At 40.7% G+C, this 18,489-nt stretch overlaps 1 protein-coding gene across 3 annotated transcripts in view; it reads left to right on the top strand.

The window, feature by feature from the left end:
• The first annotated feature begins 1,067 nt into the window (after nt 1–1,067).
• The window catches only part of samd11 (sterile alpha motif domain containing 11), a 63,434-nt gene continuing 46,012 nt past the window's right edge, over nt 1,068–18,489 (top strand). The window contains exons 1-3 of one of the 3 annotated variants that reach the window (XM_015381320.1): nt 1,068–2,112; nt 2,904–2,995; nt 16,975–17,150. In XM_015381320.1, coding sequence (XP_015236806.1) covers nt 1,659–2,112; nt 2,904–2,995; nt 16,975–17,150 — 722 coding nt within the window. In that variant the 5' untranslated portion in view covers nt 1,068–1,658. Of the gene's footprint in view, nt 2,113–2,231; nt 2,427–2,903; nt 2,996–16,974; nt 17,151–18,489 lie in introns of those variants that run through there. The other 2 variants (XM_015381321.1, XM_015381322.1) reach the window with 2 other exon arrangements.

Raw genomic sequence — 18,489 nt, 5'->3', positions numbered from 1 at the left:
GGGAAAGCATATACAAGCCTATTTCTCCTTCATGCTCTGTTTAAAAGTTGCTGTTCTCATAGCTCATACAAGCTTACTGTGTCTGAACGTCCGCCCTAACCCTTAAATCCCTCAATCACTATATAGAGCGGGGACCATATAGTGGTCATTATTGTGAACTCAGTTAACTGACTGTTCAGACAGATGATCACTGCTTCTTGCTCCATTGGTCACGTAACTCCTCCTCCACCACGCGGTGCATGCGCCATCTTTGTTATTAGTCGCCGCTGTCGGGTAGCAACAGCCTATTGCAACAGCTGGCAGCTGTGACAGCAAATCCCATAATGCTTTGCGAGAAGAGCTCGCAAAAGTTGAGAAAGGTGAGCTTCAATGACTGTCTGAAACCGTAGCTCACCACAGATGTACGCCTAAACATGCGCATGTGCAGAAAAAGATGGCTAACGGGACGAGCAGGTAGGACGGCCTTAAACATATCACCAGAATGATTGACAGTTAGGAGGACCACTTATTTAGATGATCCACCCAGAAATAAAGGATCGTCCTCTATACCTTTAATGCAAAAAAGGAAAAATGATCTCCAACATCCATAAAGAGTAAAGCTCTAAAGGTTTGCGATTTCCTTCTTTGTCTAACTGTCATTCTACCAAATATTAATGATATGTATATTTTTAGGTTATTTGTATACCTTTCCGTTCTGTTTTTATTTAAACTCAGTTTAAAAGCAACTTTAATTGAACTCAATTAATTCACCTGCTGAATCCGAAAGCCTTAAAAAGTTCAATTTGATCTGATTTTGCTCAGAGCTGCAACATAAAGAAAGCATTCAGTCAAACTTCACATGATGTTTCTCTAATCTTTGATACAGATGAATGTTTTCAGCTGGAAATGAAACCGTTATTTTACTCTTGATGAGTTGGTGGCTGGTTACTTCCACTCGCTCCCAGTTCTTCCTGGATGGGTTTGTGTCGCTGAGGCGCCGTCCCTCGCAGTCCCCCCTCCCCCGTCCCTTCCTTCCTGCGCTGCGCTCTCGCCAAGCCTCCGCTGTTTAAATGGGCCAAGTTGAGAAGCGGCGGAGAGTGCAAATCTTGTTTGGTCTGGGTCTGTGAACTTCAGCGTGACTTCAGCTACACCCTGCAGTCTCATTCTTAACAACTCTTTCAAAACTTCATGCGGCATTAATTACAAACTGAGTTAAAGTTTGGTTTCTGTTTAATGACGTGTGGGGATATGGTTTATTTTATTTTATTTATTAGATAAAAAGTGTAGGTGATATATAAATCCCAAATCCCCACGAAAAAAAGAAAAAAAATCGGTTTTAATAATAAAATCGTTTATATTTCTCCCAGTGATAGGACGAGCCGCTCTAAGCAGCAGTGATCTAACCTAAGTGGCTCAGGGCTTCCCAGCATGTCAGGTATTAACAGAGCGAGTCAGATTAAATGTGGGAGGTAGAGCTGCGAGGCTGCCGCTGCGACCTGGAAACTACTGAATGGGAATCTATCCGGCAACTTTAGCAGACCGCTCTCTCACGGCGACACGGGGGCTCCTCTGCGTAAAACCGAGCGGCGCGTCTTCCAGTCTGGCTCAGCCCAGCTCGCTCGCCAGCAGGACGCTCAACTTGGATCAGGCGCGCAGCTTCTCACTCGGCTCCCACTAACATGCCTGCCATCAAAAAGGAGCGGCTGGATGGAGACGACATGGCTCTGACCGCCTTCAACCAGTCCGAATACCTGGCCCCTTTAAATGCCACCGCCATCCCAGTGGTGACCCCGCACCCGCCGCCCTACGAGCACATTTTCGCCCATCATCGCGCGTACTTGGGGCTCCACGACTCGGCGCTGCATCACCAGCACCTCCACCACCACACGGACGACTTGATGCTGGAGAGGTTCTCCTCCATCCCGGACTTTCAGCCCTTCTTCGATAACGGGGAGCCCTGCATCGAGGTGGAGTGCGGAGAGAACAAGGCTTTGCTTTATATCAACAAACTGTGTCAGGGCAGTAAGGGACCCTCGATCAAATACAGGGGCGAGTGGCTCACCCCCAACGAGTTCCAGTTTGTTAGTGGACGGGAGACAGCCAAAGACTGGAAGAGGAGCATCAGACACAAAGGTAAGATTAACTTTCATTCAATGTATGGAAAACATTTTATCATCCCTTTTAAACTCCACTGTGTTTTGGAGTGAAAGGGTTACAGCAGTCAGTGCGTAAGGAGACAGATGGGTAAAAGGCGCATAGATAGCCTCCTCTCTCCGTCCGAGAGTTTGGCACAGACCCTGGGCTGCGATCGCTCTCCATGCCAGGGCTTCTGGATGGGATAAGATAAAAAAAAACAGGAAATATTTCCATTAAAGCTTTATATCGACTTGGATCAGGTTGTCTTTCATGGGATTTGACGCTTTTACGCAGTAAAAGTTGGACTTAAAGTAAGTGTTGTGACTCAAATGAACTATATTGCCTTTAATTGTATAGCTGCTGTTTGGATACATTTTTTTGGAGTGTGGTAGATCCAATTTTAAACAATTTAGCCAAATATTGTTGATTTTCTATGTATTTTTCTTTGTTGGTTGGGATGTATTTTCTGCTACAATGACCTCCAGTTTTTGCACACACAAACAGGGGCAGGAGTGACACATTAAGTGGGTGTGTGGGGAGGGATGTCCCCCCCAGGTCCATAATGATATCCTAATCATTTGTTATGCCATTTCTTATGGCTAGATGACAGTAGGCTTCTGTCTGGGTAGCTGTCCACACTGTGGATGCAGTTAATGTCAAAGTCAAATGAATGTAAGTTCCATTTATCTGCTGGAGCTTTGAAAGTCTAAACTATCGGAAGCTGGTTTATAATGTGAGAAAATTAACTAGTTTCTAAATATCTACTGTATATCTTTTTTTTTTGTTAGGGAAAAGTCTCAAGACTCTTATGTCCAAAGGAATCTTACAGGTGCACCCTCCAATTTGTGACTGCCCTGGCTGCCGGATTTCATCTCCAGTGGTAAGAATGCTGCTTCGTCCTCATGTTTAAATTCAAAATTAAAAGCTTTTTATTACTTCTAGAACTCAAATGCATCTTTTTGTTGTTGATGTTTGTGCTAAAAAGGGTTCAAAGATTGCTGAGAAAATCAAAATAAAGCAGCACGTTTACAGCATTTGTGGATAAAATACTATATTAAAAAAATATTTTTACTTAAAAAGGAACTTTTTGTAGTGCGTAGGATTACTGTGTGATCATAGGATCACAGACAAGTCTTTAACGGCTGGATCCCATTTTGACTTTATGCTTTGGAATAAATTGGACTGATCTGAATCCAAACTGGGTCCCATATAATGATATATGGGCCTACTTGCTTGTTAAGTACCTCAAATGAAGTTTGTTGTGATTTGGCACTTTTTAATAAATAAAAAACCTCTCCTGTTTGAAATAATGTCGATTGTTTCTGCGATTAAAAGATGCATCTACATTTGGTTCGCTTGATAACAGTTGGGCCAGTGGTTCTGGTATTTTTCCGAGGGATCTATGTGAGCACATTCTAGACTTGCGTCTCTTTTACCCTTCATGGTGAGGACCCCACAGGCTCACATGTCAAATTTGATGGTAATTCTTCACAGCTTGAACAGTGGATCCTCTCTCTGCCCTTTTGTGTCGAAAAGAGCTCTTTATTTAAAAGCAGTGAACTGCCAATTAATTCCTCCAGACGTTAGACATATTGTTGGTCAGGATCATTACAGCCTGACTGAATCAGCTTCCTCCTCACCTGTCCGCCGTTGAACTCTTGTTTGCCTAGCTCTTTCCTCAGGGGCTCGAACCGGGGGCGCCGTGCCAAACCTTGAGGCCTTGCAGGTGTGTCACGATTATGGCATCACCGCACTCTTTTTTTTCTTCCCCCTGCGTCTGTGTGTCAGCTTTGAGCAAGCACGCCATCAAATCTGTTCACACAGGTGCAGCCGGCTGTGTGTGTGTGTTTTATCACCACAGAGCGCATCTGTCGTCGCTCCCAAGCACTAATCTTGAGGGAAGGGTGTAAGAGGCTTAGCGAGCTACTGAGCACGGCTACCGCTGATTATTGTGTGCGAGGCATGCAAGGCGAAGGAGGTTTTGATAAGCCGGAGGTGTTTGAGTGATATAGGTAAACTGGTGACATTTCTTTCAGCTGAGAATGGAGACCTACACCTTAACAGGAAAGGTCCCAGTCAAAACAAATTACAAAGAGGAGGGGGTCATATTTTGTATTTTACTTTATGAGATCCTGAGCGTGCAGAGTTGTGTTTAGGCTCATTACAGATTTGAGAGTGATTGGTTTTTTTTGGCCTGCCACGGCTTGTGCGGTTCCACTTCAATTAGAGCCTTGACGGAGAAAACTTTGTTACTTACGTAAGCAGAGATATGAGAGCCTTAAGGTTGTTGTTGCTGTAGTCTTTTCTCCTGCTTCCCCACTCCTTGTGTGGTGGTGAAGCCTTAAGCCTAACCCACCAAGTTAATATTACCCTAACCCCCCCACACACACTCACACACTGACGCACATGTTGGCAGTTCCATGTGAGGCAGTGAGGGTTAGGCGGAGGAGGTGAGGCAGCGGGACTCGTATAGCCTGTGCTGGCGTCTCTCCCCACTGACTGACTCCCCTCAGGGCATGGCTGCAGCACAGCACTCCCTCATTGATGAGCTCTCTGCTGCAAACACACACACACACACACACACACCAAGCCTGCCTACTGACACAAATTACCTCATGCCGACATTTATTTTGAAAGTTTGACGGCTGAACTTTGAGTGATCTTGTTTCGCTTATAGGCATGAAGCAAGCGATCATAAAGTGCAGCAGCTGTTTGGAAGAGGTTTCACCTGCCTGCCCAGTAGCCGCTCATCATGACACAAACTGCTGAAGAGCTTAAAAATGCTGGGAACTTTTGATTATTTGGATTCCACTGTGACACTGGGTCAGAGGATCTTTAAAAAAGTTGATTTATTTTTCATTGGTGTAGAAAGACGAAGCATGTATGTAGACCTTTGATATATCATACACATAAAGTGACACATGTGAGGCATTCTGGCTTACACCTTATGGAAAACCCTAAACTCAATTTCTTAGGGGTTTAGAGTTTTACATCAGACCTATAAAATCATTTTAATACACATAGTTCAGACTGCCTGAAAGTATGTCCATGTACTGCATTTTACAGCCTTTGAGCCCATTTTGCCTGAATTACAGCATGAGTGTATCATGGCATGGAGGTGAAGAGCCCGTGGTTCTGCTGAGGGGTTCAGGAAGCCTAGCTTGCTTTAAAAGCATGTCTGAGTTGGTATTTATCCTCTTTCTCTTGAAAATAGGGTTTTTCTGCAGGGTTTATGTCAGGAAAGTTGGATTGTAGGACAAACTCACCAATACCTTATAAAGAAGGCAGAAGTACTTTTCACAATGGGGGAGGGAGTCATATCCTCCTGAGAAAAAAACAAAAAAGGTGCAACCTGCAGCCTCATCTTAATATCACTATGCAGTATGCTTCGTGTGACAAACTGACTGGACTTAAATAAATGTTAGCACACTATTAGGGTGGAAAGTATTTCAGCTCTGTGGGTGTATTATCTCTACTTAGGTGGTGTTTGTTAATGCATCGTAAAAATATTTTAAAGCGGTTAAGCCTGAATTAAGTTGTTAATTCCAAAACAGAAGTAAAATTTTTAATGAAAAACATTAAAATAAGATGGAAATATAAATGAGAGTTTCTATTTATTCTGCTCAGTATCTGGGCCTATGTTTGCTAAGCACTTTTTTATCATCTTAAGTTTTGTCCCTACCCTGACATTTACTGACATCACAGCATATGGCCTTGAGCAGCATTAGAGGAAGCATGAAGTTCTCCTGATGTAGCTCAGCTCTGACTTTGGACTTGTTCAAACACAGCAGACCAACTACTGGAAATTATATTCTTTACAAATTCATCACTGATTATGAAGACCCCTTGATCTCAGCTATGATCATGTCCTTTTTTACTCTCTACTCCAGACTCTGGGACCTCAAAATATAAATAAAATGTTCCTCTGAAAAGATTATGCCTTGTGATTATTTTAATTACATTAACACAAGCTTTTCTGCACATCCTATCAAAGCCTTTTCTGCTTGTGCACTTTATTTTCTTTATAAGTTTTCCTTACACTAAACTTTCTGTTTGTATTCTGCATAAATATGGCATTTTGTGTTTAGCAGCCACTTTTCCTGGCTAACCTTTGTTGCGGAGACTTGTCTATGAACTTGTCTTTCCTGTTTTTATTGATCTAAATGTCTGAGAACCAATATTTTGGGATATTTTGGGTCTTCGCAGCTGGAAACCATTATCTGCACAATTACAAGAAACAAATATCGCTATATCTGTAAGAAGTATACATTTAATTCCTAAAGTTTAATTACTAAAATACACACAGTCCTTTATAGTGTCTTAATGTCTTATGAGACTGATGTGGTTCTGTCATGTATGGCCAGAATCAGGCGATTCATCTATTATTGACCCTTAAAGTTAGTTTCTGTTATAAGTTGTTGGTTTATATATATTTTGTTTGTTGATATGTCTGGGTTGCGTTTAGGTGTGTCTGTGTGCGTGATTGTTTGTAAGTCCAGTACTGGCCTTCTTGTTAGGCCTGCATGTGCATCAGTGTGTGTGTGCGTGTCTCCTCCCAGGAGAGCAGGGCTTCCTCTGCTCTGTTATTTCAGCGGAACTGGCGGAGGCTGGGAGGAAATTGCTCTCCCCTCCTCCTGCTTGTAAAGACCTCTTCCAATCAAGGGCTCCTTTCGACGAAGTGGAAATAAACCCGCTGCTAGACGCACATCTGCACGAACACACAGACACATCACGCACTTTTGATTCCTTTCCCTTAAAACTTTCAGTCTATCCCAACTCATTTGTCTCCATGAATGTTTGTGATAATTGCTGATGTTACTATGCCTTGCAAAATTGTTTTTGCCCATAAATGTTTCCCTTTTTTTGGTAACTTGTCATGTTACAACTTCAGTCTTCATGGATCATTTGATAGATGTTTGGTAGCTGCAGAGATTTGCTGTTTATTCAGTATAATCAGTCAACAGGAGGCAGTTAGCTGTACGTTAATCTGCTCTTTATGAGAAGGCACCAAGAAGGTCATTGCTGAAAGAAAGCCAAAATGCACGTACAAGGAACGACAAAGATATGAAGACCGATTAGAGGAATGTAACTCTTTCGCTTAATGTGGTGGAGTGTCATCGTGTTTACCTGGTTACAGAGGTAGAAACACGGAGGTGGTAGCATCATGCTACATGATGGTACTGATGGATAGAGCTAAAACAAGAAAAACACTAAAAAGGAAATTTTTACATCAAATTATTTGCATGTTAGGATGGCATAGTTAAAGTTTAGCTTTGAAGGCAAGACATGATAAAGGCTCAATATAAATGCACCCTGATATTTTTTATCTTTACGCCGAAAATAAATGAGAAACTAGTATATTTTTCCATTCACTTATCTATGTAGACATTTATAGTTGTAATATAAGAACATGTGCAATAGAACACGGTGTGCTTTTAAAAGGCAATGTGGATGGTTTGGGTCAGTTGCAGTGAGGGTCCATTTGTTGTGCGGCTATTTTATTTTTTGTGACTTTATTTTGGATTGTATGTTGTCTATCCAGTGCTGCTATGGCAACACTAGAATCAATGTTTAATCACCATAGGACTGCAGTGTTGTCAAAAATATTTCTGCATGTTAGTGTGTGTCTGTATAGGTTATGGATTTTACCTCTGTTACATAGAGACCAGCTTATGTGCATGAAAACATTTGTTCGATTCCATCTTCTCCATATGAGCTATTTATTCAAAATTAAAAAAAAGAAAAAAAGTTAGCCATCGGCTTCAGTATTTGTGCTCCCGAAAAGGAAGACGCTGGATGTATTTTCATGCACTGTGTTGCGTCGTATGAGTGCACTGATGTGATTGATGTGAGTGTGAGTGTTTGGGTGTGCGCTCTGCTAAAATATGGCTCAAATATGTTGGAGCATCTGTCTATTAGCCTAATGTGGTTAACGCGATGACGCCCATGGCGGTGTCTGTTGAAAAGCCGCCTCCCCAACATCTGTGAGTGGTGTGTGGAGAAATATGCACTAGCCAGTCAGCTAGTTTTGGCTGCTTTAGTGCAGATGCAGAGCAGCGGGCCTGTTATGTCAGTCTTACACATTTCAATCATTAATCAGTACTTCCAAAAAACACTTTAAAGTATGCAGGTATTATGGGCTGCAACTAGATTGGTCTTTCACCATTAATCTGTAGTTAAGGTTATCTGTCTCTTCTCTAAAACTATCAGCAGCATTATCTTCGATTTAAAAGCCAGTTTCTATTCTTTGTCAAGATGAATTTTACAAATTTTCATTCTTCCTTAGTCCGGTGTCCCTCTTGGCTCACCCTTTGCTGGTTTGTTAAGGGGGAAGGAAAGGTACGGTTGTTACCTGTCTGAAGCCTCACTCTGGGAAACTCAGTGGGACTACACCCACACACACACACACACACACCCACACACACACACACAGAAAGAATGAGGGAGGAAAGAAAGAAGAGGGAAGGGGGAGAGCAAGAGGCGCGCTTGCACGCCTGACTGCACCGGTACTGACCTCCCAGCGCCGAGCCGGCAGCCTCCCCTCCACCTCGCCGCCTTCCCTCGTACCAGCCCCCCTCCCCCCGCCTTGTGCCGCTCCACTGGGTTGCAACTGCCCGCTCGGCTCAGCACACGGGGGCCGAGTGCAAGAGAGCGTGCGTGTTTGCCTATGCGTGTGTGCATGCGTCCGTTTGTGTGTGAGGTGTGGGTTTTGGTCGCATGCCTGTTTGCCCTGAAGCACATTCTCACTTTTTTTTTCTCTCCTTCTCACACATGGCCTTCAGCAACCAAGTGTTGCCCATGGTCTATATGTATGCCACACACAGCTTTATGTTTTTGCCTCATGAAGCTGCGGCATTGGTATAAAATCGCATGGCTGAGTAATTGTTGCGTTTATGAAACAAAACCTTATCTTTTGACATTGTGAGGAATACAATCTTAGAACATCAGAACCTTAAACTTGAACTTTAAACCACACTGTGCTGCCCTTCTCCTGAGTGGAGTTTAAACATTATTTGGCTTTTAATAAATCAGGCTCCAACATTCTTGCTCACATCTAGGATCAAAATACTCTATATTTAGCAAAAAACTGACATTTAAGTTTGATTTCTTTTAGGGCTGAGTGATATGAAGAAAATCTAACATCATGATATATTTGGGCTACATCGCGATACATGATATATATTATGATATATTTAAATTACCTTCAAAAAACAAGAAAGTGCATAAAATTGCACTGATATTCTCATTCGAACTTTTGGTTTCAAATGTAATTTTGTTTTATTTTAACCAGCTCAAAGCTTTTCACTAATATTTCTGCCACATTATGTCTTTGGGTGTCAGTATTAGACCTTTAACATGATCCCAGCAATCAAACAGGAAACAAAGCAAAAATACGCAATACTGAATAAATTGCAAAATAAAAAAGGGCTCTTTTGTGCATAATAAAAAAAAGGGTGGAATGAAAAAAAATTGATCTTAAATTACCAAAACAAAAGTGGAAATACCATCCAAAAATTAGAGAATTATCAGAGAGTCTCCAAAATCTTTGCACTGATCTTTACGGGCTGGGAATTTTAAAGAAGCACAAAAAGTTATCAATTTGTGAACATTGCCAAGTTTAGAGAACGCCTGCAAAACCTCTGAACAAGACCACATAGCACCGCGGGTATCAGAGCATCTAAAAAACATTTAAATAACGTAATAAATAGCATCTGTGATTTCCCTCCACCTCTTCCTGTTTCTCTCATCTGAGATCACTTTTTCAAACCAAGAGGCCAATGCCATCAGCTTCCCAGCTGATTTATTTAATGTTTTAATTGGTGTGCGTGGAGACGCTGACATGCGGGGTTTACAACATTCTTCATTTTGCAGCAGATATCTCTTTTGGACTCCTTATAAATTAGCAACTTTTGTTCGACATCCTGGGCGTGAAATCCAAACCACTGTCGTATATTGCTTAGCTGAAAAACCTGCTGTCGCCATATTTTGTTTGCCGGTTGCTGTTGTGTGCATGCGTGCCGTGCAGAAAATAATCCTATTTGGAGGAGGGGTTTATGATGCATTCTAAATGTGTGGGAAAAATAAAATTCTCAGTAAAATAGATGCAGACGGCTTAATGTCGTCATGCTAATTTGTTATCGATGGCTGCGCTAGAGTCATTTTTAATATTGTGGGTGGAAAAACTTGAGATACATCGAGTATATTCGATATAATGCCCAACGCCAATTTCTTTGATATATATATAGACAAACAGAATTTGATTGTGCGAACACGCTAGATGGTTGATGGGTTATGGTGCATTATATAAAAAAGTTGAGATTGATCAACATTTGCAAATAAAATGCTTATTAATGCAGGTTTAACCAATGTACCTTTGGAAAAAATATGTTAAAAGTGAAAAATTAATATAGAAAATTTTCAAGTAAGCTTAATTTGCAAGTAGGTTTAACATTAATAAAATGTGTGAAAACTCAGCACATATCAAACCTCTGGTCTGTTTTCTATCTCCCTCTGCCTAACCCTGAACAGAAAGGCCCTGGCTGGGTTCTAGATTGCTATGAGGCAACATAACTCAGAACTGCTCCCAGCTCAGAATCAGATTAAGTTTATTGCCGTTTAAATCTATTAAAAACATAAAGAATCCATTTGTTATTTAGCTACAGAATCAGACAGGATTCACTGGCCAGCAGTATCCACAGAGCTGCTTCATGCCACCAGCTGGCTTTTGTTTGCATTTTTCAACAGTTGTTTGTCAGGTGTGTTTGTCTATGCTCATATGATTTGATTATAACCAAACAAGGCAGATTTAAATCTTTACTGTGGCATGTACTGAATGGTTGGCTGTTCTTTTGTGTGGTCATTGTCTGAAGGTTTACCACAAGAGTTGAACAGCTCGGCTTAGTTAGTGGATGATCATTTTGCTGTTGCTTAAACTTTTCCAATTTTACATCTTTTCTGTAACATTATGCTCAGATGTTATCAAATAAACCCCATTAATGAGTTACTGGGATAATCTGTTTACTGTTAACCTTTTTGATTCCTCACATCCAACTATTACTTACTCTGATTTTTCACAGCAGGGAGGTTATCAGATGCCAGGTCTGTTATCAGTGTCCAAGTTTTAGAAAATGGGAATTAGAGTCACATTTTCCTACATGAACCTATAAAAATGTCACGCCCCAACATTTGATTCATAGATAAAGAGGTGAATGTTGACCAGAAAACTAGTTAGACCTTTAGATAGGGTTGGATTTTACTCATGGCAAAGTAATAGTTTGTTTTGGCCCTGTTTCAAAGCTCTTAGGTTATCGCTGTAATGACCGCCTCAGCTCCCTCTCCCACCCTCCCTCCATCTCCATCCCTCATTCTCCCCCTCCCATTCACCCTCAGTGCTCGCGCCAAGTCTGCCCGCCATCCCGCCTCCACAAACACACACACACACACACACACACACAGTGAGGTAACGGCAGACAGGCGCGTGACTCATTAGGCATTCGTCCCCCAGGGAGATTGCCGGGGGGGCGCGTGTGAGGCTGGGAGAGAGCGGCGCAGCTGCAGGAATGTCACGGCCAGCTACTGCTGTGTGCGTGTGGGTGTGTGCTTGCACACGCAAGCTGGAGCCAGTGGCAGGCTACTGCACCTTTCAGGAAATAACGCAAGGAGAAAGAAGAAGGAGAGAGAAAATAACCCACTCATTAGTTCACTTTTGGACCAAGAAATTATTTAAAAGTCTAAAGAAATTTTGGAGAGAAAGCTTATGATATCTCTTTGAAGAAAAACACACTTGCTGGCTTGACTTCTGTTGACTTTTTCTATTCCAGAGAAGCATTTTGTTCCTTTTAAAACATACTGCTGCTGCAAAGTGTTGCATAACAACATCATCACAACAGGATGTTTGTGTATGATTATATAGAAAAAAATAGTCCTACAAATGCATAGATAAGGACACCCTTTAAATGTTACCTTTTACATAATTTACTGTTTTATCTGGCCTTTTTATTCTGACATGATGTGGCACAACTTAACTAAACTCTACTTATTTGAAATAATCATAAAGATAAAGTTAATTATTATCTGGTATCAACCCCCTTTTGTAGTTTCTATTTCAATTTACAGTCACTGATGACTTCAAAAGATGGCTTGTATGATAATCACTGCTTGATGCAATATTTGGCATATGAATCAAAGCTGATGTGTATCTCTACCGACTTATTGTGCCTTAAAATAAGAAATTGATTTTAAATTTCTAAACAGATGTTACCATATTTTTTATAAGTGTAATATGTGAAGATACAGGAACATATTTTAAAGTGTAAAAGAGATCTTTCCAGCCAAGCAGTCTGTTTTAAAAAAAAAAACAAACTTGGGTGATACCCGAACTGAGCAGTTTTTCTTCTGCCCTGGCTGTTTTATTTTCATAGGTAGCACCACCTACTGTTTTGGAGGTGAACTGCAGCATTGATTGTAAACACAGAACAACCTGCTATGGACACAGTTTTGACTCGCATTGAATGTTCGACATTGATTTCTGACCTAGGACCAGTTTATTTCATCAGAAATTGTAAGAGTAGGGCGTGCAGGTGGTGCATTGGCTTCTTGTTAAAAGGGACTTTTTCCTCTCCACTGTTGCTAAAAGCATGCTTAGTGTGAGGGATTACATTTGAGTCAATGAGTCGATGCAATCAACTGGTTTTCCTTAGATAGAAAACTTTGAATCAATTTGACTGTATGATCTGGTGAACTGTAAAGTACCTTGAGATGACGTGTGGTGAATTGGCGCTATAGAAATAAACTGAATTGAATTGGTTAGTGAGTATGGTCCATGTTTCATTCTATATCAGGCTAGGGCAGCATGTCCACCGTCCTAATCAGTGTGATTGTATCCAACTTTATTCTGAAAAACCATAACATTATATTGCACAGCATTGTGGTTTTGTGGTGAATTATATCCTTTCTATTCTGCTTGTTGGTCTTGTGTCTGTAATTTGACAGGGTGTGTTGAGATACACAATCTGGTGCTTGAAGGAGAGATTTGAAAGCAGTCAGACAGGAAAGTTTTTGGATGTAAAGTTACTTAACATTTGTCCTCAGTCCCGATAAACCCATCTTTTCTCTCTTTTGCATCCATTGTTCTACTGACTCCTTCTTCTACATTTTTTGCTTCTGTGGCAGTGTTAAGAGCACCACCCTCTGGCCTGGCATAAGTATTGCAACGCCTTTTACTGCTCCTCTGGCTTTAGGCGTTTTCATCTTTTCACTCAAACTTTTCAGTGCAGAAAGTCTTTTCGACTCCATGTGGCCATAAGCAAGAATTGAATAACTGCATTTCACTGGGACTTTAGAGGAGATTGCTAAATGTGTTTAAATGGTGAAATGGATTGATCTGATGTGCTCTTGGTGCCTTCATTTTGTAAAAAAGCCGAAAGTAAATCTGCATATTTTTATATAGAGCAAATCCGTACGTATATGAGCTATAGGTCATACTATAATAATTTTTTTATATTCTTTCTAAACAGCTGCGTTTGCTTTAAATATCTTTTTATATTTGTCTTGGTGCGTATCATATGGAGTTTAATTGCAGTAATTGCTGACCCGATGAGGCTGTTTGGATCAGTGTTATCAGTGTTACTGCATGCATGTGCCTCTATATGGATGTTTTTCTTTTTGGCATCTAACGTGAAGCCCAGATATATTTCTTGGCTGCCTGACTGTTAGACTGAAAGCGTGGGAGGCGATATTCATAGAGGTGCTTTTAGTGGGACTTTTATGAGAGACTTTTTTCCATGGCTGAAAGGAGGTTGACCACACACACACACACACACACAGCAAGGTTGCACGGGCTCAGCAAACACCCCCGCGTGTTTGTGTGTGCACATGCTCGGCTCTCTTCCTTCGAGCACGCCTGCGTAGGGGCTGCCAGGGGTGTGTTCTGCTTCATGTTTTGTTTCGGAGAGCCCTCCTCTGTGCTACGGAAGTGTTGCCGGAAGCAGTGGGAGCTCACCCCCGGTTCTGCGTCAGTGCCACTAAAGAAAGGATTGGGGCTTTCCGGGAGGAGGGAGGAAGGGATGGGGGCTGTCAGCCTGGGTATGTCACGGCCATGTGGGTGGTTGTCTATGCGCGCACTCATAGGCGCAGTCACGACAACTCTTAGAAAAGCTATTCTTGTATCCACTGCATCGCATGCTTGCTTTAAGTAAACCGCCTGCTTTGGAGGGGAATTACAGGTGTCTGAGAGAGTTTGCACACTTTTACATGTGCTGATGTTCAGTTTAAAGTTTGCGTATTTTTTTATTGTTTTTCTTAAGCTGTGAGGGAGATTTGGTCCTGACCAAAAGGGCTAATTTGCTCCAAAGTCGTGTTTTTTTCCTGTTTGCCTCCTTTGTCATCCTGTTTGGGCCCCAGCACTAAATTCCTACACCCTGATTATGTGAGGAAGGACCTGTGGTATCACAAAGTAAAACCAGTATCCTTAGACGCTGGAGCACAGCTTGCAAAAATCCCCAGAAGGAGAAAAAAAGAAAGTAAGAAAAAAAAAATCTCTTTCCTGGCAAGACAGAAAAAGGAAAGCAATGTGCAGAAGCCTGTGGCCTGCACATCCTAAGGGATGTTTTCATCTTTCTCTGCTCCCCCAACTTGTTTTAATGTCTGCCATTTGAGCTACTCCAGAGGGGCTGCACCTGTTTGCCTCTCGGCTAGGAGCCCCCCGTATCCCTCCTCCTGCCCCCGCCTGCCACTCAAGCTACTGCACCTCCTGGGAAGGATGGATGGAGCGAGGAAGGAGTGGAGGAGTGTGGGGTTGCGTGTGGTGGAAGGGATAGCTGCAGGGCTTGAAGGCGTCCGGGAGCCAGAGCAGAGATGTAGGCACAGAGAGTGAAAGAGAATAGTTTCCAATCCAAGTCCAGTCTCCCACACTGGACAAGGCGCTCCTACTTTGGAGTGTTCTCTCTTTAATGTTCGACCCTCCACATTCTCCTTTATTGCTGTGTTTTCTCTCATCTTCTCTCTCCTCCCGTACAAACCCACATCTGCTCGCCTTCTCTCCCGTGTTAGCTTGTCCTTTCAGCCTATTGTTCCTTTGCTCTTCTCCAATTTCTGACTCATTCTTCTTTACTCCCAGCATCTCCCACTCCTCGGAGCTAAGTTTTTCCTCTGCTCCCCTTTCTGCCCCTGTTCGTCTTTTTCTTCTCCCTGATGGCACTACGTAATCTGCAGTGACCTCTTTAGGTCACATTAAAGGTCAACCAGCTTTACTCTTGCACTCCCCTGGGGCCACACTCGTCTAGATGCCTTTTCTCTAATTCTGGCAGCTGTGATCAAAACACTCTGCGTATAATTCAGCTGATTTGATTCAAAACACAAAATACTGATTTCAAACCATGTATTTTAAAGTTATGTTTAATCATGCATACATTTATGTGACCTGATTTAGAGAAAACAAAAACACAATATCAGTTGTGCAAAGAAACAGAAAGAAAAAGCTCTTGTTCTGCAATACAACTAAATAAAACACAAATGCAGCTTAGTTGATGTTGCTCTTTATTTTCTTTATAAGATTGTAAATAAACTGAATAAAACTGGAGTTTAACTGTTCTAATGTGATAAACTCTGTGTGAATGCTTATCATTTTGTACTTTGGAGATTGTGGTTAATATGCAGCCATGCTTTTTGCATGGGTAAAATAGAGGACTTTTTGTACCGACTATTTGTCAACTGGTACGTTTCGTACCCACTTTGACAACCGGTTGTTTAACGTCATTTTAAATCACCGTAATGATTTGCCCATGGTGAACTGTTTAGAAATTAGGTTTTGTTGCTCCAGTAAATAAAATCTGCCAACAGGAGTTTTTTCTTTTTTTTTTTGGGAGTTATTTCGGTTCAATCTGGGTTCATCATCTGTTACATTTTAATAAGATCCGACTGGCTCTAACGTAGATCCTGACCAAAAACAATAGAAAATCCTCAAAAACTGAATTACAGCTCGATTAAATTATCCCTGAGATGCGACCATTTTTATTGTTTATCTCCAGAGTTCATCAGAAATATGAAACTACCAGGAAAAATAAAGATTTATATTTCTTAAAATTTAAAAACTGCATCAATACAAAAGGCCAGCTTTAATATTTCTCAAAACAATTTAAAAACCAGCCTAAAGTAATAATCTTTGTAGGAGATTTATATATATATTTCTGTATATAATATATATGTTTTTTTAAGACTTTAATTTAACTGATGCATTAAATTAGAACAATTAAATTGTATTTTACCTGGGAGGGTGGGGAGGATGATTGGGGGACATATTCTGTCATTTTTACCACCTAAATGGAATCAAAACCTGCAAAAAACTAAAACTGAAAAATATAAAATCTTCTGGAATATTATATAATTAGATAAAGCTGTATTTGAGTTTAGAGATTTTTTTTCTTATTGTTGGTAATTATTTCTTGGTAAAGAAAAATGTAACTACTAATAAGAATAATTCAATATGTGATGGTTATGCCCAAAGATATCAAGTTGAAATGAGGGTTTGGAGTCTCTAAGTCAACAAGGGTCATAAGTATTTCCAGCTGAGTTAAATTGCTGTTAAGCAAACCTTTTAGTTATTTTTATTTTATTTTACACTGCTTTGAACTGTTTTTCATATTAAATATTCTCTAAATGTTCCCTATAAAAGATCCAGTTCCATATTTTGATATAATCATTAATTATTAGCTCAAAATAAAATATTGTGAACCTCATTTTGTTTGTATATTTGAAAAACACACATTTCTTGTTTATAAATATGCTTAAAAAAACAGTTTCCCAGGTGGTTACGAGTCGTCTGAATGATCTCGCTAAGCTTTCTTCTGGTGTGGTTTGCAGAACCGCGGGCGCTTGGCAGAGAAACGCACCATTCCTCTTCCACCCAACCGGGTTCCCAAGAAGGAACTGGCCTCCATTTTTAGCAGTGACGACAGCGAAGGTAGCGAGCGGGCCAGTGGGGATCATGCCCACATCAAGCAGGAGGAAGATCTGCATTACAGTATCATGAGAAAAAGGTAAGACACCACTAGATTCAAAGGCCATGAACTGTGAACAGGATTTTTTGTAATGCAAATTTGCAGCTGTGTTTTTGAAGAGCCTTCAACTTGTGCAATTTTGATTTGTTTATTTTATCAATTAATATGTAGAAAATGTGTGATGTGACTTTTTATATAAACAATTTGCCTTTCATGGCCTGGTTTATGTGTAAGCAGAATTATTGCCTCAAAGACTGATGCCCCATTCGGACTGATGGTCCCTGATGCTGATCTGAAAGTTCAAGAAAATATTTGCTTTAATTGAGTCACAGTCTGATGCTTCATTTCATCAGTATAACACGATGTGTTGCAATCAGTTGGATCCTGAATAATTCAAAACTAATTTTATTGACCACCATGTCGGTCCTTCCTGAAAGGGACAGCTGTGTGCACATCCAACCAAAAGATACAATAAAAGCACTAAGATAAGGTTTTAACAATGCATAACTTTAGTCTTTATTTTTTAAGATATTTCTGACTAAAGGTACAGCTAAAATAAGTTTAAGTTACTGTCCAAAGGACATTAAGGCTTTGCTTTGAATGAGCTCCAGCAGCTAATACAGTATATTTCACTGTCATTGTAATCAGTAAAAAACACTTTGATTTGTTCAGGAAAATCTATATTCCCTTGATCAAAAAAAAAAAAAAAAAAAGGAAATGTGGTTTTGTAATTTAGTTTTGCATGGCAAACTTAAAAAACTAGGTTCAGAGTTTTAAAAAGTGGCAACTCAATGTAGTGGTCTGGTTTGTCAGGGATCCTGCTGATGTAATCACTGATAGTAGAACTAAGGGAAGATGAAAACTTAGGTGATAAACGCATATTTAATCCCAGAGGGGTTTGGTGTTTTGACCAGCAGTCATTTCATGGTCATTTAACAATTGAGATGGCTCAATTTCAGACAGAGATGCTAAATTTGGACACTTGGAGCATTTAGGCTGATCTATTTGTTTGTGCTGCTGCTTTTCAGGTAGAATCTCTGCTGCCTGCTTTATCTCATGCTTTAAATTGATGGGGAGCAGATTGATTGGAGGGCATGGATTAGGGTGGCATGGGTTTTTTTTTCTTGTGCTTTTATCTATTTTACTAGCTGTAAGCATTGCGGGTAACAGAAAAGAGAAAATCCCACATTAATCAAACAAATGTTTGAGGTGTAAGTCCCATTCGGTCCAAATGGATGCAGTCATCCTTTTTTTTTTCGCTCTTATTTTAAATATTTCCAGTTACCCGATTATTATACGGATTTTCCACTCAGTTAGCATTTTTGTAAATCTTTTTGTATGATATAATTGGCATTCAAAATGCTGAATCGGTTCGTTG

Source organism: Cyprinodon variegatus, unplaced genomic scaffold (assembly GCF_000732505.1).
Source record: "Cyprinodon variegatus isolate N-32 unplaced genomic scaffold, C_variegatus-1.0 Scaffold231, whole genome shotgun sequence".
In the NCBI taxonomy this organism is placed as follows: Eukaryota; Metazoa; Chordata; class Actinopteri; order Cyprinodontiformes; family Cyprinodontidae; genus Cyprinodon; species Cyprinodon variegatus.
This window is presented reverse-complemented; position numbering and strand designations above follow the sequence as displayed.